The 14,383-nt window shown below is 47.2% G+C and overlaps 1 protein-coding gene across 4 annotated transcripts in view; it reads right to left on the minus strand.

Annotated features, from left to right (window-relative positions):
- Positions 1–1,127: 1,127 nt before the first annotated feature.
- PKIG (cAMP-dependent protein kinase inhibitor gamma) overlaps positions 1,128–14,383 on the minus strand; it is a 106,748-nt gene continuing 93,492 nt past the window's right edge. For all 4 annotated transcript variants that reach the window (XM_068523774.1, XM_068523772.1, XM_068523773.1 and 1 more), the window contains 2 exons: positions 4,879–5,052; positions 1,128–1,862 (listed from right to left, as the gene is read on the minus strand). In XM_068523774.1, coding sequence (XP_068379875.1) covers positions 1,783–1,862; positions 4,879–5,029 — 231 coding nt within the window. In that variant the 5' untranslated portion in view covers positions 5,030–5,052 and the 3' untranslated portion in view covers positions 1,128–1,782. The remainder of the gene's footprint in view (positions 1,863–4,878; positions 5,053–14,383) is intronic.

Genomic DNA, 14,383 nt, shown 5'->3' on the forward strand with positions numbered 1-14,383 from the left:
TTTCTCAAGCCCACTCCCAAGGTCTTGGCAACTTGGGGCATCTCCAGGGCTGCCCAAAGCCAAGGGCAGGGAGTTGAGCCCAGGGTGCAGCTAGGTTCTGCTTCCTTCCTTCCTGTGTGGCCTTGACAGAGCCTTTCCTTGTTCCAAGCCTCAGTCTCCCCGTCTGTAGAAAGGGGTTCCTCTCTGGCTCTGGTGTTCTGTGATTTTTTTTTTTTTTTTTTTTTTTTTTTTTTTTTTATGTCCTGGGTACTACAAGTTGCCTGATCTTTCTGCTTCCTTTACTTGGCAAGCAGGGCAGCGTCCCTGAAGACATCGTGGCCACCTCTCAGAGTCCTCACCCTGTGGATGGAGTCTTCACAACTCTGGGGTTAATCGACAGGCTTCCCTTTACTCCTTCCAGGGAGACTGTGATTTCCAGAGTCAGCTACTGACGCTCGTGAAGCCCACGTGCCTGTTTCTGTACACACATACACCTCCGCCTGGCCGTGTCTCTCCTCTGATTGTGTGCCCAGGCCAGGATCAGGGCCTGTGGCTGGTTGAATCTGAATCCCTCCTCCTATGGTGACTCGTGCTGAAAATCTGGTGCTTAATAAAGAAGCCAACGGCTGGGGTCGTGCAGCATGTGGTGTATGGCGCTGCGGTCGGAGCGGGCCAACTTGGGTTTGTGGAGAACGGAAGGAGCCCCTGGGGCCCCCAGAAGCAGGCAGCCTGCCCAGCAGCAGGGTCCCGAGAGCCCGGTGGGGTCTGTGAATGGGAAGGGGGGGCAAAGCGGGGCCCAAAGCCTGCTCTCCGTCCAGAAGAAACCAGGCTTCTCTTGGAAGGCTTATCTGCTTAAATGCTCCCTGAACTCTTAACCCCCTCCTACTCTAGGTCCTAAGGGGGGAAACCTTCCTTTTGGGTTCCCAAAGCTGTGCACTGGGCTGAGAGAGGGTGAGATGGAAGATGATTCTTCAGATACTGGCCTGAGGAGTGGTGCCGGCCTCTGCGGTACCCCAGCATCTTCTCAGGTACTTCATTCCGTGGAAGCCGGGGGCAGCGATGGGTCCCAGCTAATCATGGCCTTGGGGAAACAAGGCCCAGCCCCTGCTTTTGCTGTTGTTTAAAGGAGAAATAATCATCTAAACCTATCACACAAATCATCAGCATTTATTTCCTGGGTCCTAGGTGTCACTTATCTTGGTAGAAAGGGCAAAGAGTTAATCAGAGAGTTTTGAGCACAAGATCCCTTCCCTAAAAATGGATCTGTGAAGCTCCGTGAGGGAACCTCAGAGCTGCATAGATGGTCAAAAAGGTTAACTTACAATGGCTTCCAAAATAAAAGGTAAATTGTCAGCTCCCTCCCTCTCTGCTGAGAAAAGGTTTAAAGTTTCTAAAAAGTTTAAAAGTGCTTCTTAAAAAAAGGGGTAAGAAGGTCCTGACACAGAAGGCTGGCTGGGTTGGAGAAGAGGGGGCAGAGCTAGAATGCGGTCCCTGCCCAGGCTGTTCACCCAGGTGGCAGGACCCAGCCCCCGAGTCCCAGCACCTGCTGAATAAATAACATCCTGTGGTTACAGTGTCTTGAAAGTGTACCCCGGGCGAGTGAGGAGGTGGTGGGAGCGTGGAGCCTGGGGGTGTGGGCAGAGGGCCTTCCCAGGGTAGGGGCCACGGGAGCCTCTGGGGCTGCCTTTCAGTCTGGCCTGGCTTGCCTGGAACACATTGCTCAGCGGAAAGGCTGCCGGGCCAGTGCCAGGGCTTTCCGTCCACGGCGCGTCTCTCTTCCAGCCTCCTCGGGCAAGGTCATGTTCAAGATGAGGTGGTCCCATCGCTGCTCTTGGGCTGATTGCTGCCTTCCTTGTCTGGGGTGCCCACCTCCGCCTGTCCTTCTGCAGAGGAGAGAGAAAGGAGCATATACACAAACGTAATGCATAGAAGGAGGCCTAGAGGGGCCCAGCCATAGCAGTAACAGTGGATAAGCCCTGGGGAGCAGGACAGGAGCTGGATTGGGGGGGGGGGTGGGTAGCTAAAGGGAACTTTAGCCTAGTCTGTAACATTTTAATTTCTACAAAGAAAATGTGCATGCGCTGTTACTAGTATAATTAAAGTGAAGAAAAGGCCAGGATCACGGATGGATACTTGTAGCTGGTGAGGGTCAGGATATTTGTGTGGGGTGTCTAGAGTCCCAGCATGTGCTCGGCAAACGGTAGTTCTTGTAAGACAGAGAAGGGCATCAGAAGATGCCAGCCCAGGGGAGCACCAGGGGTGGCCTGCAGCAGGGGCTGGGGTGGAGCCCGTGGCTGTTTCACTGTGCTGTGTCCCCACCACACCACCCCCATCTCCCTCTCTGGCCTCTGTCTTTGCATCCTTAGGCTAAGCCCTTCACGTGACTAGGGAGAAACTACCCTGCACCCAGATCCTGAGGCTGCAGACTGACAAGTACTTTCCGTGCAGTCACACAGCAGCCTGGAGGTGTGATGAGGGTCACGATACGACTCGGATGAGAAAAACAAGGCTCAGAGAGGTGAACCGACTTGCCTGAGAGCCAAACAAACAGTGGAGGGAGCCGTGTCCCTTCCACTAACTAGGAGGCTGCCGCCTAAAGGAGCGCTCTCCAGGGTTTGTAAAGACCCGTCACTGACACCGCCTCATTCTGCCCTGGCAGCTGGCTTCAGAGGTGGGGTTAGTGGTAGTGAGCGGTGCAGGGAGAACTTGGACACCTGCGCCTCAGGTCACCTCCTATCATGGGCCAGGGCCTGTGCACGAGGTACCTGGTGTCCTGGCAGCTGTCCTGGCAGCAAAGGCCGGGTCCCAGAGGGTCCTTCTGGCCCACTGGAAGCCTGACAAATTAGACTGCGCTTCAGGCAGATTTCCCAGTTTGTGATGCCCTATTTGGTCCGAAGCCTCCCACCCTGGCGAGCAAGAATATTTTCGTTAAATTCCGCAGTAACTACCGCTCTGCCATTTCCTTGCTGTGGGACCTCAGGCAATTTATTTAATCTCTCCAAGCCTCTGCTTCCTGATCTATGAAGTGAGGGTGACATCCCTGCCCCTCTGTGGTCACCTGGCACATGGGACAGCTCAGCCAGGGGCAAGGCTTCCTCTGTGCAGGCCCCAGCTCTCTTCTGGCCCACAGAGAGGTCCCCAAGCATTTTCCTCTCCAACCAGCACCCCTGGGACTCCCGCAGGGCAGTTTCACAGCGTGATTCGGAAAGTTTCCCGGTCACATGCTGCCAAGCAGTGCGTTCGTATTCCTTCATGCCCTGCTGGTTGTTTATGTTTCATTATTCGGCCAAGTAAGGAAATGTTTGTGCTCCCCACGTAAGAAAACATCAGAGAAGACAAAGGTTCGCACACAAAGGGCTTGGGGAGCGTTAACACACATGAGTTGGGGAGGCCTGGTGGCCAGGCCTCAGGACGGGCAAAGGCTGTGGCTCCTCCTCCCCTGCCCGGGCTCTGCATCAGTTTCCCGGGAGCTTTAGGCAAATAGATGTTCCAGGGCCCGCAGGATCAGAACCTGTATTCTCTGTACTCCCAACTCCCTTGGTGAGTCCGCTGGACTGAGCATGGTTCGCAGACGTGCCAGCGGAAGCTGCTCATTGCAGGGCCTGCTGGAAGGCGCCTCGGCCACTCTGGCCTGCACTGCACCAGGCGCACTTCACTGCCTTGCGCTGAGCGCCACTCCTTCCTCAGGTTCCCCCTTTCAACTGTCCGTCACCCTGGCAGACAGCTGCCAGGACACCGGGTACCGCAGGGATCTCGAATCGGACGGGGGTGGGAGCCGGCATTAGAGGGCCTGGGCAGGTGGATGAGCGGCTACACTGAGTTGAAGGAGATAGAAAACCGTTCACCAGAGCAGACGCAGATGCCCTGGCAGCAGGCCTGGCGTGGCAGCTGGGCGTGCTGGTCAGTGAACAGCCATTGACCAGGCACCTCTGCCGGGTGCCAAACGCCATCAGGCACCGAGGGCCCAGGATGCGGATCCCAGAGGAGAGGCCCTGTGCTCAGGGGGCTGTGGAGGTGGCCAAGAGAAGAGGCGCCTCCCCTGCCAGACAGGGGGAGGCGGTCAGAGATGGCTTCTCAGCAGAGCGGTCTGGGCCTCTAAGAAAGAGGAAAAGCCAGCCCAGCAAAGGGAGGGCAGGCAGGACCAGACAGAGGGAGAGTGTGCAAGGCCCATCAGGGACTTTCAGGAAACAGAAGTCCCTTCCTCAGGCTGGACCAGAGGCACAGGGGAGAAAGATGGGAGCAGAGGCTGGAGGGGAGCAGGGTCAGACCCGGGGAGGCTTCCACGGCTGGTGAGGAGTTCGGGCCGCAGGACAAGGGAGGGCTGACGGACCGCTGACGGGACGGCACGGGGAGGGAGGGTGGGGTTCCTTGGGCAGCCAGGACTGGTGAGGAATGTTCTAGCAGAGGAAACCGTGAGATGAAGCGGGGCGGACGCAGGGGCAGAAGCACGATGGGACAGGGGGTTTAAATGAACCCTGCTGGCAGCTGTCCAGCAGAAGGGTTGGGGCGGGGGTGGATCAGGGAGGCCCGGGCAGAGGCCGCTGCGGTGCTGGGAGTGGCCTGAGCCAGGTGGTGGCTGTGGGGACACAGAGAAGCGGAGGGACTGGGGAGGGACCTTGGAGGAGAACTGACAGGGCCTGTGGGTGGATGGGGAGGCTGAGGGGAAAGGGAAGCACCGGGATGCCTGGCCAGAGGGTCCTCACGGCCTGAGACGTTGGCACCCCCTAGCCTAGGGAGTGGCTGCCCTCTGCCACTGACCGTGGGCCTGGGGCCTGATTTAAATCCAGTTTCTTCTCTGAGAAAGTGGGGGCAGGCTAGGACTTAGAGGCCAGTCCCGGAGCCCAGAAGAGGGTCTCCCACCAGGAGTGCTTGAACACAAGAGTGCCCGTGGGTTCTGACCTGCGCCCTCGAGGGCCAGCTCGCCCATGTCGCCAGCCAGCTTCCGTACGCTTACGGCCTCGGAGTCTCCCTGGATGTCAGGGACTGCGTTCCGGCGGCCCGTCCGGTCACAGGAGATGAAGTCCGAGTAGGAGGACTCGACCTCCATCATGCCTGTCGCATCGCTCTTCAGGCCTGTGGGGACAAGGGCAGGAGGGCAGAGGTGAACCCTGGTGCATCCTGCACAGAAGACTCAGCTTGGGGCCCGGCACTGATGTCTTTTGACAAACTGACAGTTATCGCCTTGCTCGCTGACAACAAAACAGAAAGCACAGAAAAGTACAAAGAACAAAATAAGTCATGCATAATTTTATACCCCAAAAGCCACCACCACCGTTTTAAAGAACATCTTTTGTGTTTTCTCTAAGTAAAGTTCACGATAACTATCTACACATTTATCAACACCATGTACCAGGCACTGGCTAGGGGCCACAGATGCAGCAACGAACAAGTCAGCCGTGGTCCTTGCCCTCAGGGAGCTTACAGTCTACTGGGTCATTTAGCGTAATTACCTAATACCTAAGTAATTACCACAGTGCTCCGGACTTCCAGGGAGAAGGCAGGGTACCAGAGTGACTACCAGGGCCTGACCAAGGCTTGGGGGTCAGGAAGTGACATTTCAGCCGAGATCCTAGGAGGAATAGACAGACAAGGAGCCTAGACCAGGAGTGAGGGGAAGAGCACGTATGAAGGCTCTGTGGAGCAAAGGCACGGTGGGATGGAAGAAACATAAGAGCCGTGGGCTGGGGAACTGTGGGAGAGGGGCCAAGACACCAAGGATGCTGCTGAGCTGGGCAGGGGCCCGATCACATCTTCAATTTGGTCCCTGAGGGGTTGAGGCTCATGAATGTTCAGATTAGCATTTTCAAAGATGACTCTGGCACCTAAGGTGAGCAGACCTGAATGGGGGCCAGCTAGGGGGCTCCTGCAAAAATTCAGGTGTGAGAAGATGGTGGGTGAAGCAGGGATGGAAGAAGGTATTGCATGCAAATAGAAATCAAAAGAAAGTGGGAGTAGCAGCACTCATATGAGACGAAATAGACTTTAAAATAAAGGCTGTTATAAGAGACAAAGAAGGAAGGACACTACATAATGATCAAGGGGTCAGTCCAAGAAGAAGACATAACAATCGTAAAGACATATGCACCCAACATAGGAGCACCTCAATATATAAGGCAAATACTAACAATCATAAAGGGAGAAATCAACAGTAACACGATAGTGGGGGACTTTAACACCCCACTTTCATCAATGGACAGATCATCCAGACAGAAAATCAATAAAGAAACACAGGCCTTAAATGACACATTAGACCAGATGGACTTAATTGATATTTATAGAGCATTCCATCCAAAAGCAGCAGAATATACATTCTTCTCAAGTGCACATGGAACATTCTCCAGGACTGACCACATGCTGGGCCACAAAGTGAGCCTCGGTAAATTTAAGAAAAGTGAAATCATATCAAGCATCTTTTCCGACCACAATGCTATGAGATAAGAAATAAACTACAAGAAAAGAACTGTAAAAAACACAAACACATGGAGGCTACACAATATGCTACTAAACAACCAATGGGTCACTGAAGAAATCAAACAGGAAATCAAAAAATACCTAGAGAAAAATGAAAACGAAAGCACAATGATCCAAAACCTATGGGATGCAGCAAAAATAGTTCTAAGAGGGAAGTTTATAGCAATACAATCCTACCTCAAGAAACAAGAAAAATCTCAAATAAACAACCTAACCTTACACCTAAAGCAACTAGAAAAAGAAGAACAAATAAAACCTATAGTAGAAGGAAAGAAATCATAAAGATCAGAGCAGAAATAAATGAAACTGAGACGAAGAAAACAATATGAAACTAAAAGCTGGTCCTTTGAAAATATAAACAAAATTGATAAACCTTTAGCCAGACTCATCAAGAAGAAAAGGGAGAGGACTCAAATCAATAAAATTAGAAATGAAAAAGGAGAAGTTACAACCGACACCACAGAAATACAAAGGATCATAAGAGACTACTAACAGGGACTTCCCTGGTGGTCCAGTGAGTAAGACTCTGTGTTCCCAATGCAGGGGGCCCGGGTTCTATCCTTGGTCAGGGAACTAGATCCCACATGCATGTCGCAACAAAGAAGCCCGCATGCCACAACTAAACATGCCACAACGAAGATCCCGCGTGCTGCAACTAAGACCCAGTGCAGCCTAAAAATAACAGGACTACTACAAGCAACTGTATGCCAATAAAACAGACAACCTGGAAGAAATGTACAAATTCTTAGAAAGATACAATCTCCCAAGACTGAACCAGGAAGAAATAGAAAATATGAACAGACCCATCACAAGTACTGAAATTGAAACTATGATTAAAGAACTTACAAAAAACAGAAGTCCAGGACCCAATGGCTTCACAGATGAATTCTATCAAACATTTAGAGAAGAGCTAACACCTGTCCTTCTGAAACTGTTCCACAAAACTGCAGTGGAAGGAAAACTCCCAAACTCATTCTGTGAGGCCACTATCAGCCTGATACCAAAACCAGACAAAGATACCACACACAAAAAAGAAAATTACAGGCCAATATCACTGAAAAACATAGACATAAAAATCCTCAACAGGGACTTCCCTGGTGGCGCAGTGGTTAAGAATCCACCTGCCGGGTTTCCCTGGTGGCGCAGTGGTTGAGAGTCTGCCTGCCGATGCAGGGGACACGGGTTCGAGCCCTGGTCTGGGAAGATCCCACATGCCACGGAGCGACTAGGCCCGTGAGCCACAATTGCTGAGCCTGCGCGTCTGGAGCCTGTGCTCCGCAACAGGAGAGGCCGCGATAGTGACAGGCCCGCACACTGCGATGAAGAGTGGCCCCGACTTGCCACAAGTGGAGAAAGCCCTCGCGCGGAAACAAAGACCCAACACAGCCATCAGTAAATAAATAAATAAATAAATAAAATTAAAAAAAAAAAAAAAAAAAGAATCCGCCTGCCAACGCAGGGGACATGGGTTCGAGCCCTGGTCCAGGGAGATCCCACGTGCTGCGGAGCAACTAAGGCCATGTGCCACAACCACTGAGCCTTCACTCTGGAGCCCACGAGCCACAAATACTGAAGCCCACGACCCACGAGCCTACAGCCCGTGCTCCGCAACAAAGAGAAGCCACTGCTTGCCGCAACTAGAGAAAGCTCGCACGCAGCAACGAAGACCCAATGCAGCAAAAAAAAACAAAAACAAAAAAACAACCACCTCAACAAAATACTAGCAATCTGAATCCAACAATACATTAAAAGGATCATACACCATGATCAAGTGGGATTTATCCCAGGGATGCAAGGATTTTTCAATATCAGCAAATCGATCAATGTGATACACCACATCAACAAACTGAAGAATAAAAACCATATGATCATCTCAATAGATGCAGAAAAAGCTTTTAACAAAACTCAACACCCATTTATGATAAAAACTCTCCAGAAAGTGGGCTTAGAGGGAACATACCTCAACATAATAAAGCCATATACGACAAACCTACAACTAACATCATACTCAACAGTGAAAAGCTAAAAGCATTTCCTCTAAGACCAGGAACAAGACAAGGATGTCCACTCTTGCCACTTTTATTCAACATAGTTTTGGAAGTCCAAGCTACAGCAATCAGAGAAGAAAAAGAAATAAAAGGAATCCAAATTGGAAAAGAGGAGGTAAAACTGTCACTGTTTGCAGATGACATGATACTATACATAGAAAATCCTAAAGACACTACCAGAAAACTACTAGAGCTCATCAATGAATCTGGTAAAGTTGCAGGTTACAAAATTAATACACAGAAATCTGTTGCATTTCTATACACTAACAATGAAAGATCAGGAAGAGAAATTCAAGAAATAATCCCATTTACCACTGCATCAAAAAGAATAAAATACCTAGGTATAAACCTACCTACGGAGACAAAAGACTTGTACTCTGAAAACTATAAGATGCTGATGAAAGAAATCAAAGACAACACAAACAGATGGAAAGAAATACCGTGTTCTTGGATTGGAAGAATCAATACTATCAAAATGACTATACTACCCAGGGCAATCTACAGATTCAATGAAATCCCTATCAAATTACCAATGGCATTTTTCACAGAACTAGAACAAAAAGTCTTAAAATTTGTATGGAGACACAAAAGACCCCGAATAGCCAAGGCAATCGTGAGAAAGAAAAATCAGGCACCCTGACTTCAGACTATACTACAAAGCTACAGGCATCAAAACAGTATGGTTTTTTGTTTGTTTTTAATGCAAAAATGAGATTGATAGATACCAAACCTGGGTTTCTTATTAATAAATACAAATTTCTGGTAAAAAAAAAAAATAGAAATACAGATCAATGGAACAGGATAGAAAGCCCAGAAATAAACCCATGCAACTGTGGTCAATTAATCTACGACAAAGGAGGCAAGACTATACAATGGAGGAAAGACAATCTCTTCAATAAATGGTGCTGGGAAAACTGGACAGCTACATGTAAATACATGAAATTAGAACATTCTATAACATTGTACACAAAAATAAACTCAAAATGGATTAAAGACCTAAATTTGAGACCAGATGCTGTAAAATTCTTAGAGGAAAACATAGGCAGAACACTCTCTGACATAAATCACAGCAAGATCCTTTTTGATCCATCTCCCAGAGTAATGGAAATAAAAACAAAAATAAATGGGACCTAATTAAACTCAAAAGCTTTTGCACAGCAAAGGAAACCATAAACAAAATGAAAAGACAACCCACAGAATGGGAGAAAATATTTGCAAATGATGTCACCAACAAGGGATTCATTTCCAAACATCTCATGTGGCTTAATATCATCAAAACAAACAACCTCATCAAAAAATGGGCAGAAGACCTAAGCAGACATTTCTCCAAAGAAGACATACAGATGAAGAGGCACATGAAAAGATGTTCAACATCGCTAATTACTAGAGAAATGCAAATCAAAACTATAATGAGATATCACCTCACACCAGTCAGAACGCCTATCATCAAAAAATCCACAAACAGCAAATGCTGGAGAGGGTGTGGAGAAAAGGGAACCCTCCTACACTGTTGGTGGGAATGTAAATTAGTGCAGCCACTATGGAAAACAGTATGGAGGTTCCTTAAGAAACTAAAAATTGATCTACCATATGATCCTGCAATCCCACTCCTGGGCATATACCCAGAGAAAGACATGGTCCGAAAGGATACATGCACCCCAGTATTCACTGCAGCACTGTTGACGACAGCCAAGACATGGAAGCAACCTAAATGCCCATCGACAGAAGAATGGATAAAGAAGATATGGTACATATATACAATGGAATATTACTCAGCCTTTAAAAAGAACGAAATAATGCCATTTGCAGCAACATGGATGGACCTAGAGGTTGTCATACTGAGTGAAGTAAGTCAGACAGAGAAAGAGAAATATCATATGATATCACTTACATGCGAATCAAAAAAGATACAAATGAACTTATTTACAAAACAGAAACAGACTCACAGATTTAGAGAACGAACTTATGGTTACCAGGGGGGAAGGGTGGGAAAGAGGGATAGTTAGGGTGTTTGAGATTGATGTGTGCACACTGCTATATTTAAAACGGATAGGACTTCCCTGGTGGTGCAGTGGTTAAGAATCCGCCTGCCAATGCAGGGGACACGGGTTCGAGCCCTGGTCCGGGAAGATCCCACATGCCGCGGAGCAACTAAGCCCGTGCGCCACAACTACTGAGCCTGTGTTCTAGAGCCCGCGAGCCACAACTACTGAGCCCGCGTGCCTAGAGCCCATGCTCCACAACGAGAAGCCACCGCAATAAGAAGGCCGCACACCACAACGAAGAGTAGCCCTGGCTTGCTGCAACTAGAGAAAGCCCATGCGCAGCAACGAAGACCCAACAGCCTAAACAATAAATAATAAATAAATAAATAAAACCTTACTAAAAAAAAAAAAGAATGGTGCTGAAAATGGATAACCAACAAGGACCTACTGTACAGCACAGGGAACTCTGCTCAATATTCTCTAACAACCTAACTGGGAAAAGAATTTGAAAAAAACCAGATACATGTATATGTATAACTGAATCACTTTGTTGTACACCTAAAACTAACACAACATTGTTAATCAACTATACTCTAATATAAAATGAAAAGTTTAAAAAAAAACCAAAGATGGTGGGTGAAGGAAGGAGGTGGTGATGGACAGACACATTCTAGATGTAATCTGGAGGATGAATCACCAGGACTTGGTGTTTGGCTGATGGGGAAGTGAGCTTCCTGACATGAATAAGTAGGTGGATGGAGGATGGTTCATGAGATGGGGGATGGGTTGGGAGGAAAGACAGGAAATTAGGAGTTACTGCTACAGAGATGGTGGTTAATAGCCCTGCTGGTTGATTTTTACAGCTGAGAGAGAAAAGAAGAGAACCACATATATAAAGAAGAGCCATACACATGTAAAAAAGGATTTGTGAGATCATACTATAGTACACTGTATTTTATAGCTTACTGTTTGAAACTCCCTAAAACACGTCATGAAGGTTCCCTCTAGATGATTTTTGTATATGCACCATGATATATTTGATGAGTCCCCTAGAAATGAACATGGAGGCACTTTCCCATTTTCCATCACTATGGACAGCACTAGGTCTTTATGTAAATATTTGTGCCTATGTCTAATTATTTCCTTAGAGTATATTCCTAGAAGTAGAATTGCTAAGCTAAAGGGAAGGGTGAAATAATATTTAAGACACATTTCTGATACATTTCCAAGTTGCTTTCCTGAATGACATAATGGTATTTATAATAACAGAAAAAGATGAGGAAATGAAACATAAATTCAGTTCTGTTCCTATTTATATTCCCACCAGCGGCCTGTAAGATTGCCTGTTTATCTGCACCCTTGTCAACAATGGGTATTGCTATTATATATATTTTTTAAAAGGCTAATCTGCTAGGGGAATACGAGTATCTCTCTTTGAGCACCTATGATTTCCTGAAGGCAATCAAATCACACAAGTCAGGCCGTGGACTCTGGCCACTTGGCACACCCTGAGTTAGCGAGGGACGGGGGGGTCTAAGCCACTGGCCTGACCAGGAGCTCACAGTCCTCTAGGTGAGATGGGCCCAGCCAATTCCAGTTTTAGACACACGTAGGCAAATGCCAATGCTCTTTATAGTATGAGGATGTTTACTGCACATCCTAGGTCAGTGATAGGGAAGCTCCCAAATGTCCCTCAAAAGGCTAGGCATTAAACAAATTATAAAGTATTCACAAAAAAATACCCTGCACCAGATGGACCTGTACTGATGGCAAAGTGTCTGAGATGAACTGTTAATTGCAAAATGCAGGTTGCAAAACAACACCTTAAAGAAAACCCAGTTTCAACTCATACAGCTCAACAACAAAAAAACAAACAACTCAATCGAAAAACGGGCAGAAGACCTAAATAGACATTTCTACAAAGAAGACATACAGATGGCCAATAGGCACGTGAAAAGATGCTCAATGTTGCTAATTATTAGAGAAATGGAAATCAAAACTAAAATGAGGTACCACCTCACACCGGTCAGAATGGCCATCATTAAAAAGTCAACAAATAACAAATGCTGGAGAGGGTGTGGATAAAAGGGAACCCACCTACGCTGTTGGTGGGAATGTAAGTTGGTACAGCCACTACGGAAAACAGTATGGAGGTTCCTCAGAAAACTAATATGATCCATATGATACAGCAATCCCTCTCCTGCGCATATATCCAGACAAAACTATAATTCAAAAAGATGCATGCACCCTTATGTTCATAGCAACACTATTCACAATAGCCAAGACATGGAAACAACCTAAATGTCCATTGACAGATGAATGGACAAAGAAGATGTGATGCATTTATACAATGGAATACTCCTCATCCATAAAAAAGAATGAAGTAATGCCATTTGCAGCAACATGGATGCAAGTAGAGATTATCATACTAAGTGAAATAAGTCAGAAGGACAAATACGATATGATATCACTTATATGCAGAATCTAAAATATGACACAAATGAACCTATCTATGAAACAGAAGCATAGAGAACAGACTGGTGGTTGCCAAGGGGGAGGGGATTGGGGGAGGGATGGAGTGGGAGGTTGGGGTGAGCACATGTAAACTATTATGTACAGAATGGATAAACAACAAGGTCCTACTGTATAGCACAGAGAACTATATTCATTATCCTATGATAAACCATAATGGAAAAGAATATGAAAAAAGAATGTATATATGTATAACTGAATCACTTTGCTGTACAGCAGAAATTAACACAACATTGTAAGTCTATACTTCAATTAAAAAAAAAAAAAAGAGAAAGAAAGAAAACCCAGTTTCTATGGGGAAAGATAGCAGATACAAGAAAAAAAACCTTGCCAAGTGTGGTACTTTGTGTCTAAGGGGAACTTTCACTTCTAAGACTAAATTTTTATAATGGTAGGAGTTTTTATAAGCCCAAGTTATTGTTCAACGCTTTCAGAAAGTAACTGACATTGGCAGGAAGCAGCTGGAAAGCAGCCAGGGTGGGGCTCAGTAACTAGTGTGTGTGTGTCTGTGCGTGTGAGTGCTGTGTGAAAAGAGGGGCTGGCTGCTATGGAGGGCTAGACCACATCTCCCCACAACACCTAGCTCAGAAGAGACACCTAAAGAATAAATTAGGGGCACTCAAAGATCTGACAGGGGAGACAGGGAGGCGTCCTGTAGTAGACAGAGAAAAGAACAAGAGACGTGACCTTGTGCTATGAACCTGGCTCTGCCACCAGACCTTGAGCAAGACTGCCCCTCTCTGGGCCTCCATTACCAGATCTGTAAAACAGAATAAAGGCGGGCCCAGAATTCTGTTTAAGGCAGCCCCCCAGCTCCAGCAGGGGGCGCACCGAGCCTATTTTTCTAAGCGGCCTTGAGAGAAAGAAGTTGCCCTAGTTGTGTTTCCGGCTCTTTCTCAGCAAAAAAACCTCTGAACTCTCTGAAGTCCCAGAGGTGGCTCTTCTGTAGGTCACAGAAGTTTCACTTCTACACTCTCCCTCTGGGGAAACTGCTCAAAGCTTGAGAACAGGGCAGTGGCCTGTTGCAATAACAGCAGTAACACAGAATAAAAATTATGATGACGGTTCTAACAATAATCGTAAAGGTAACACTTATCAAGTCATCATGTTTTCCATACCTCGCTTACTAAATTGCCACAACAGCCTCTGAGGTCTGCGAGGTGAGTTTATAACCACGACTTGGGAAGGTCTCAGGCGGACCCATACCTGCTGGTGGGAAGGAGACACTGGGCAGGCCACGCCAGCTCCTGAGCCCCTTCTCCTCAGTCCTTTTCCTCCAGCTAGACCGTTGGCTCTATGAGAACTGGTATTCCTGTCTGGATTTTCACGAGGCCAGACTGAAAGGCCTAATCCTGGCAGCTGAACCAT

Source organism: Eschrichtius robustus, chromosome 16 (assembly GCF_028021215.1).
Source record: "Eschrichtius robustus isolate mEscRob2 chromosome 16, mEscRob2.pri, whole genome shotgun sequence".
Classification (NCBI taxonomy): domain Eukaryota; kingdom Metazoa; phylum Chordata; class Mammalia; order Artiodactyla; family Eschrichtiidae; genus Eschrichtius; species Eschrichtius robustus.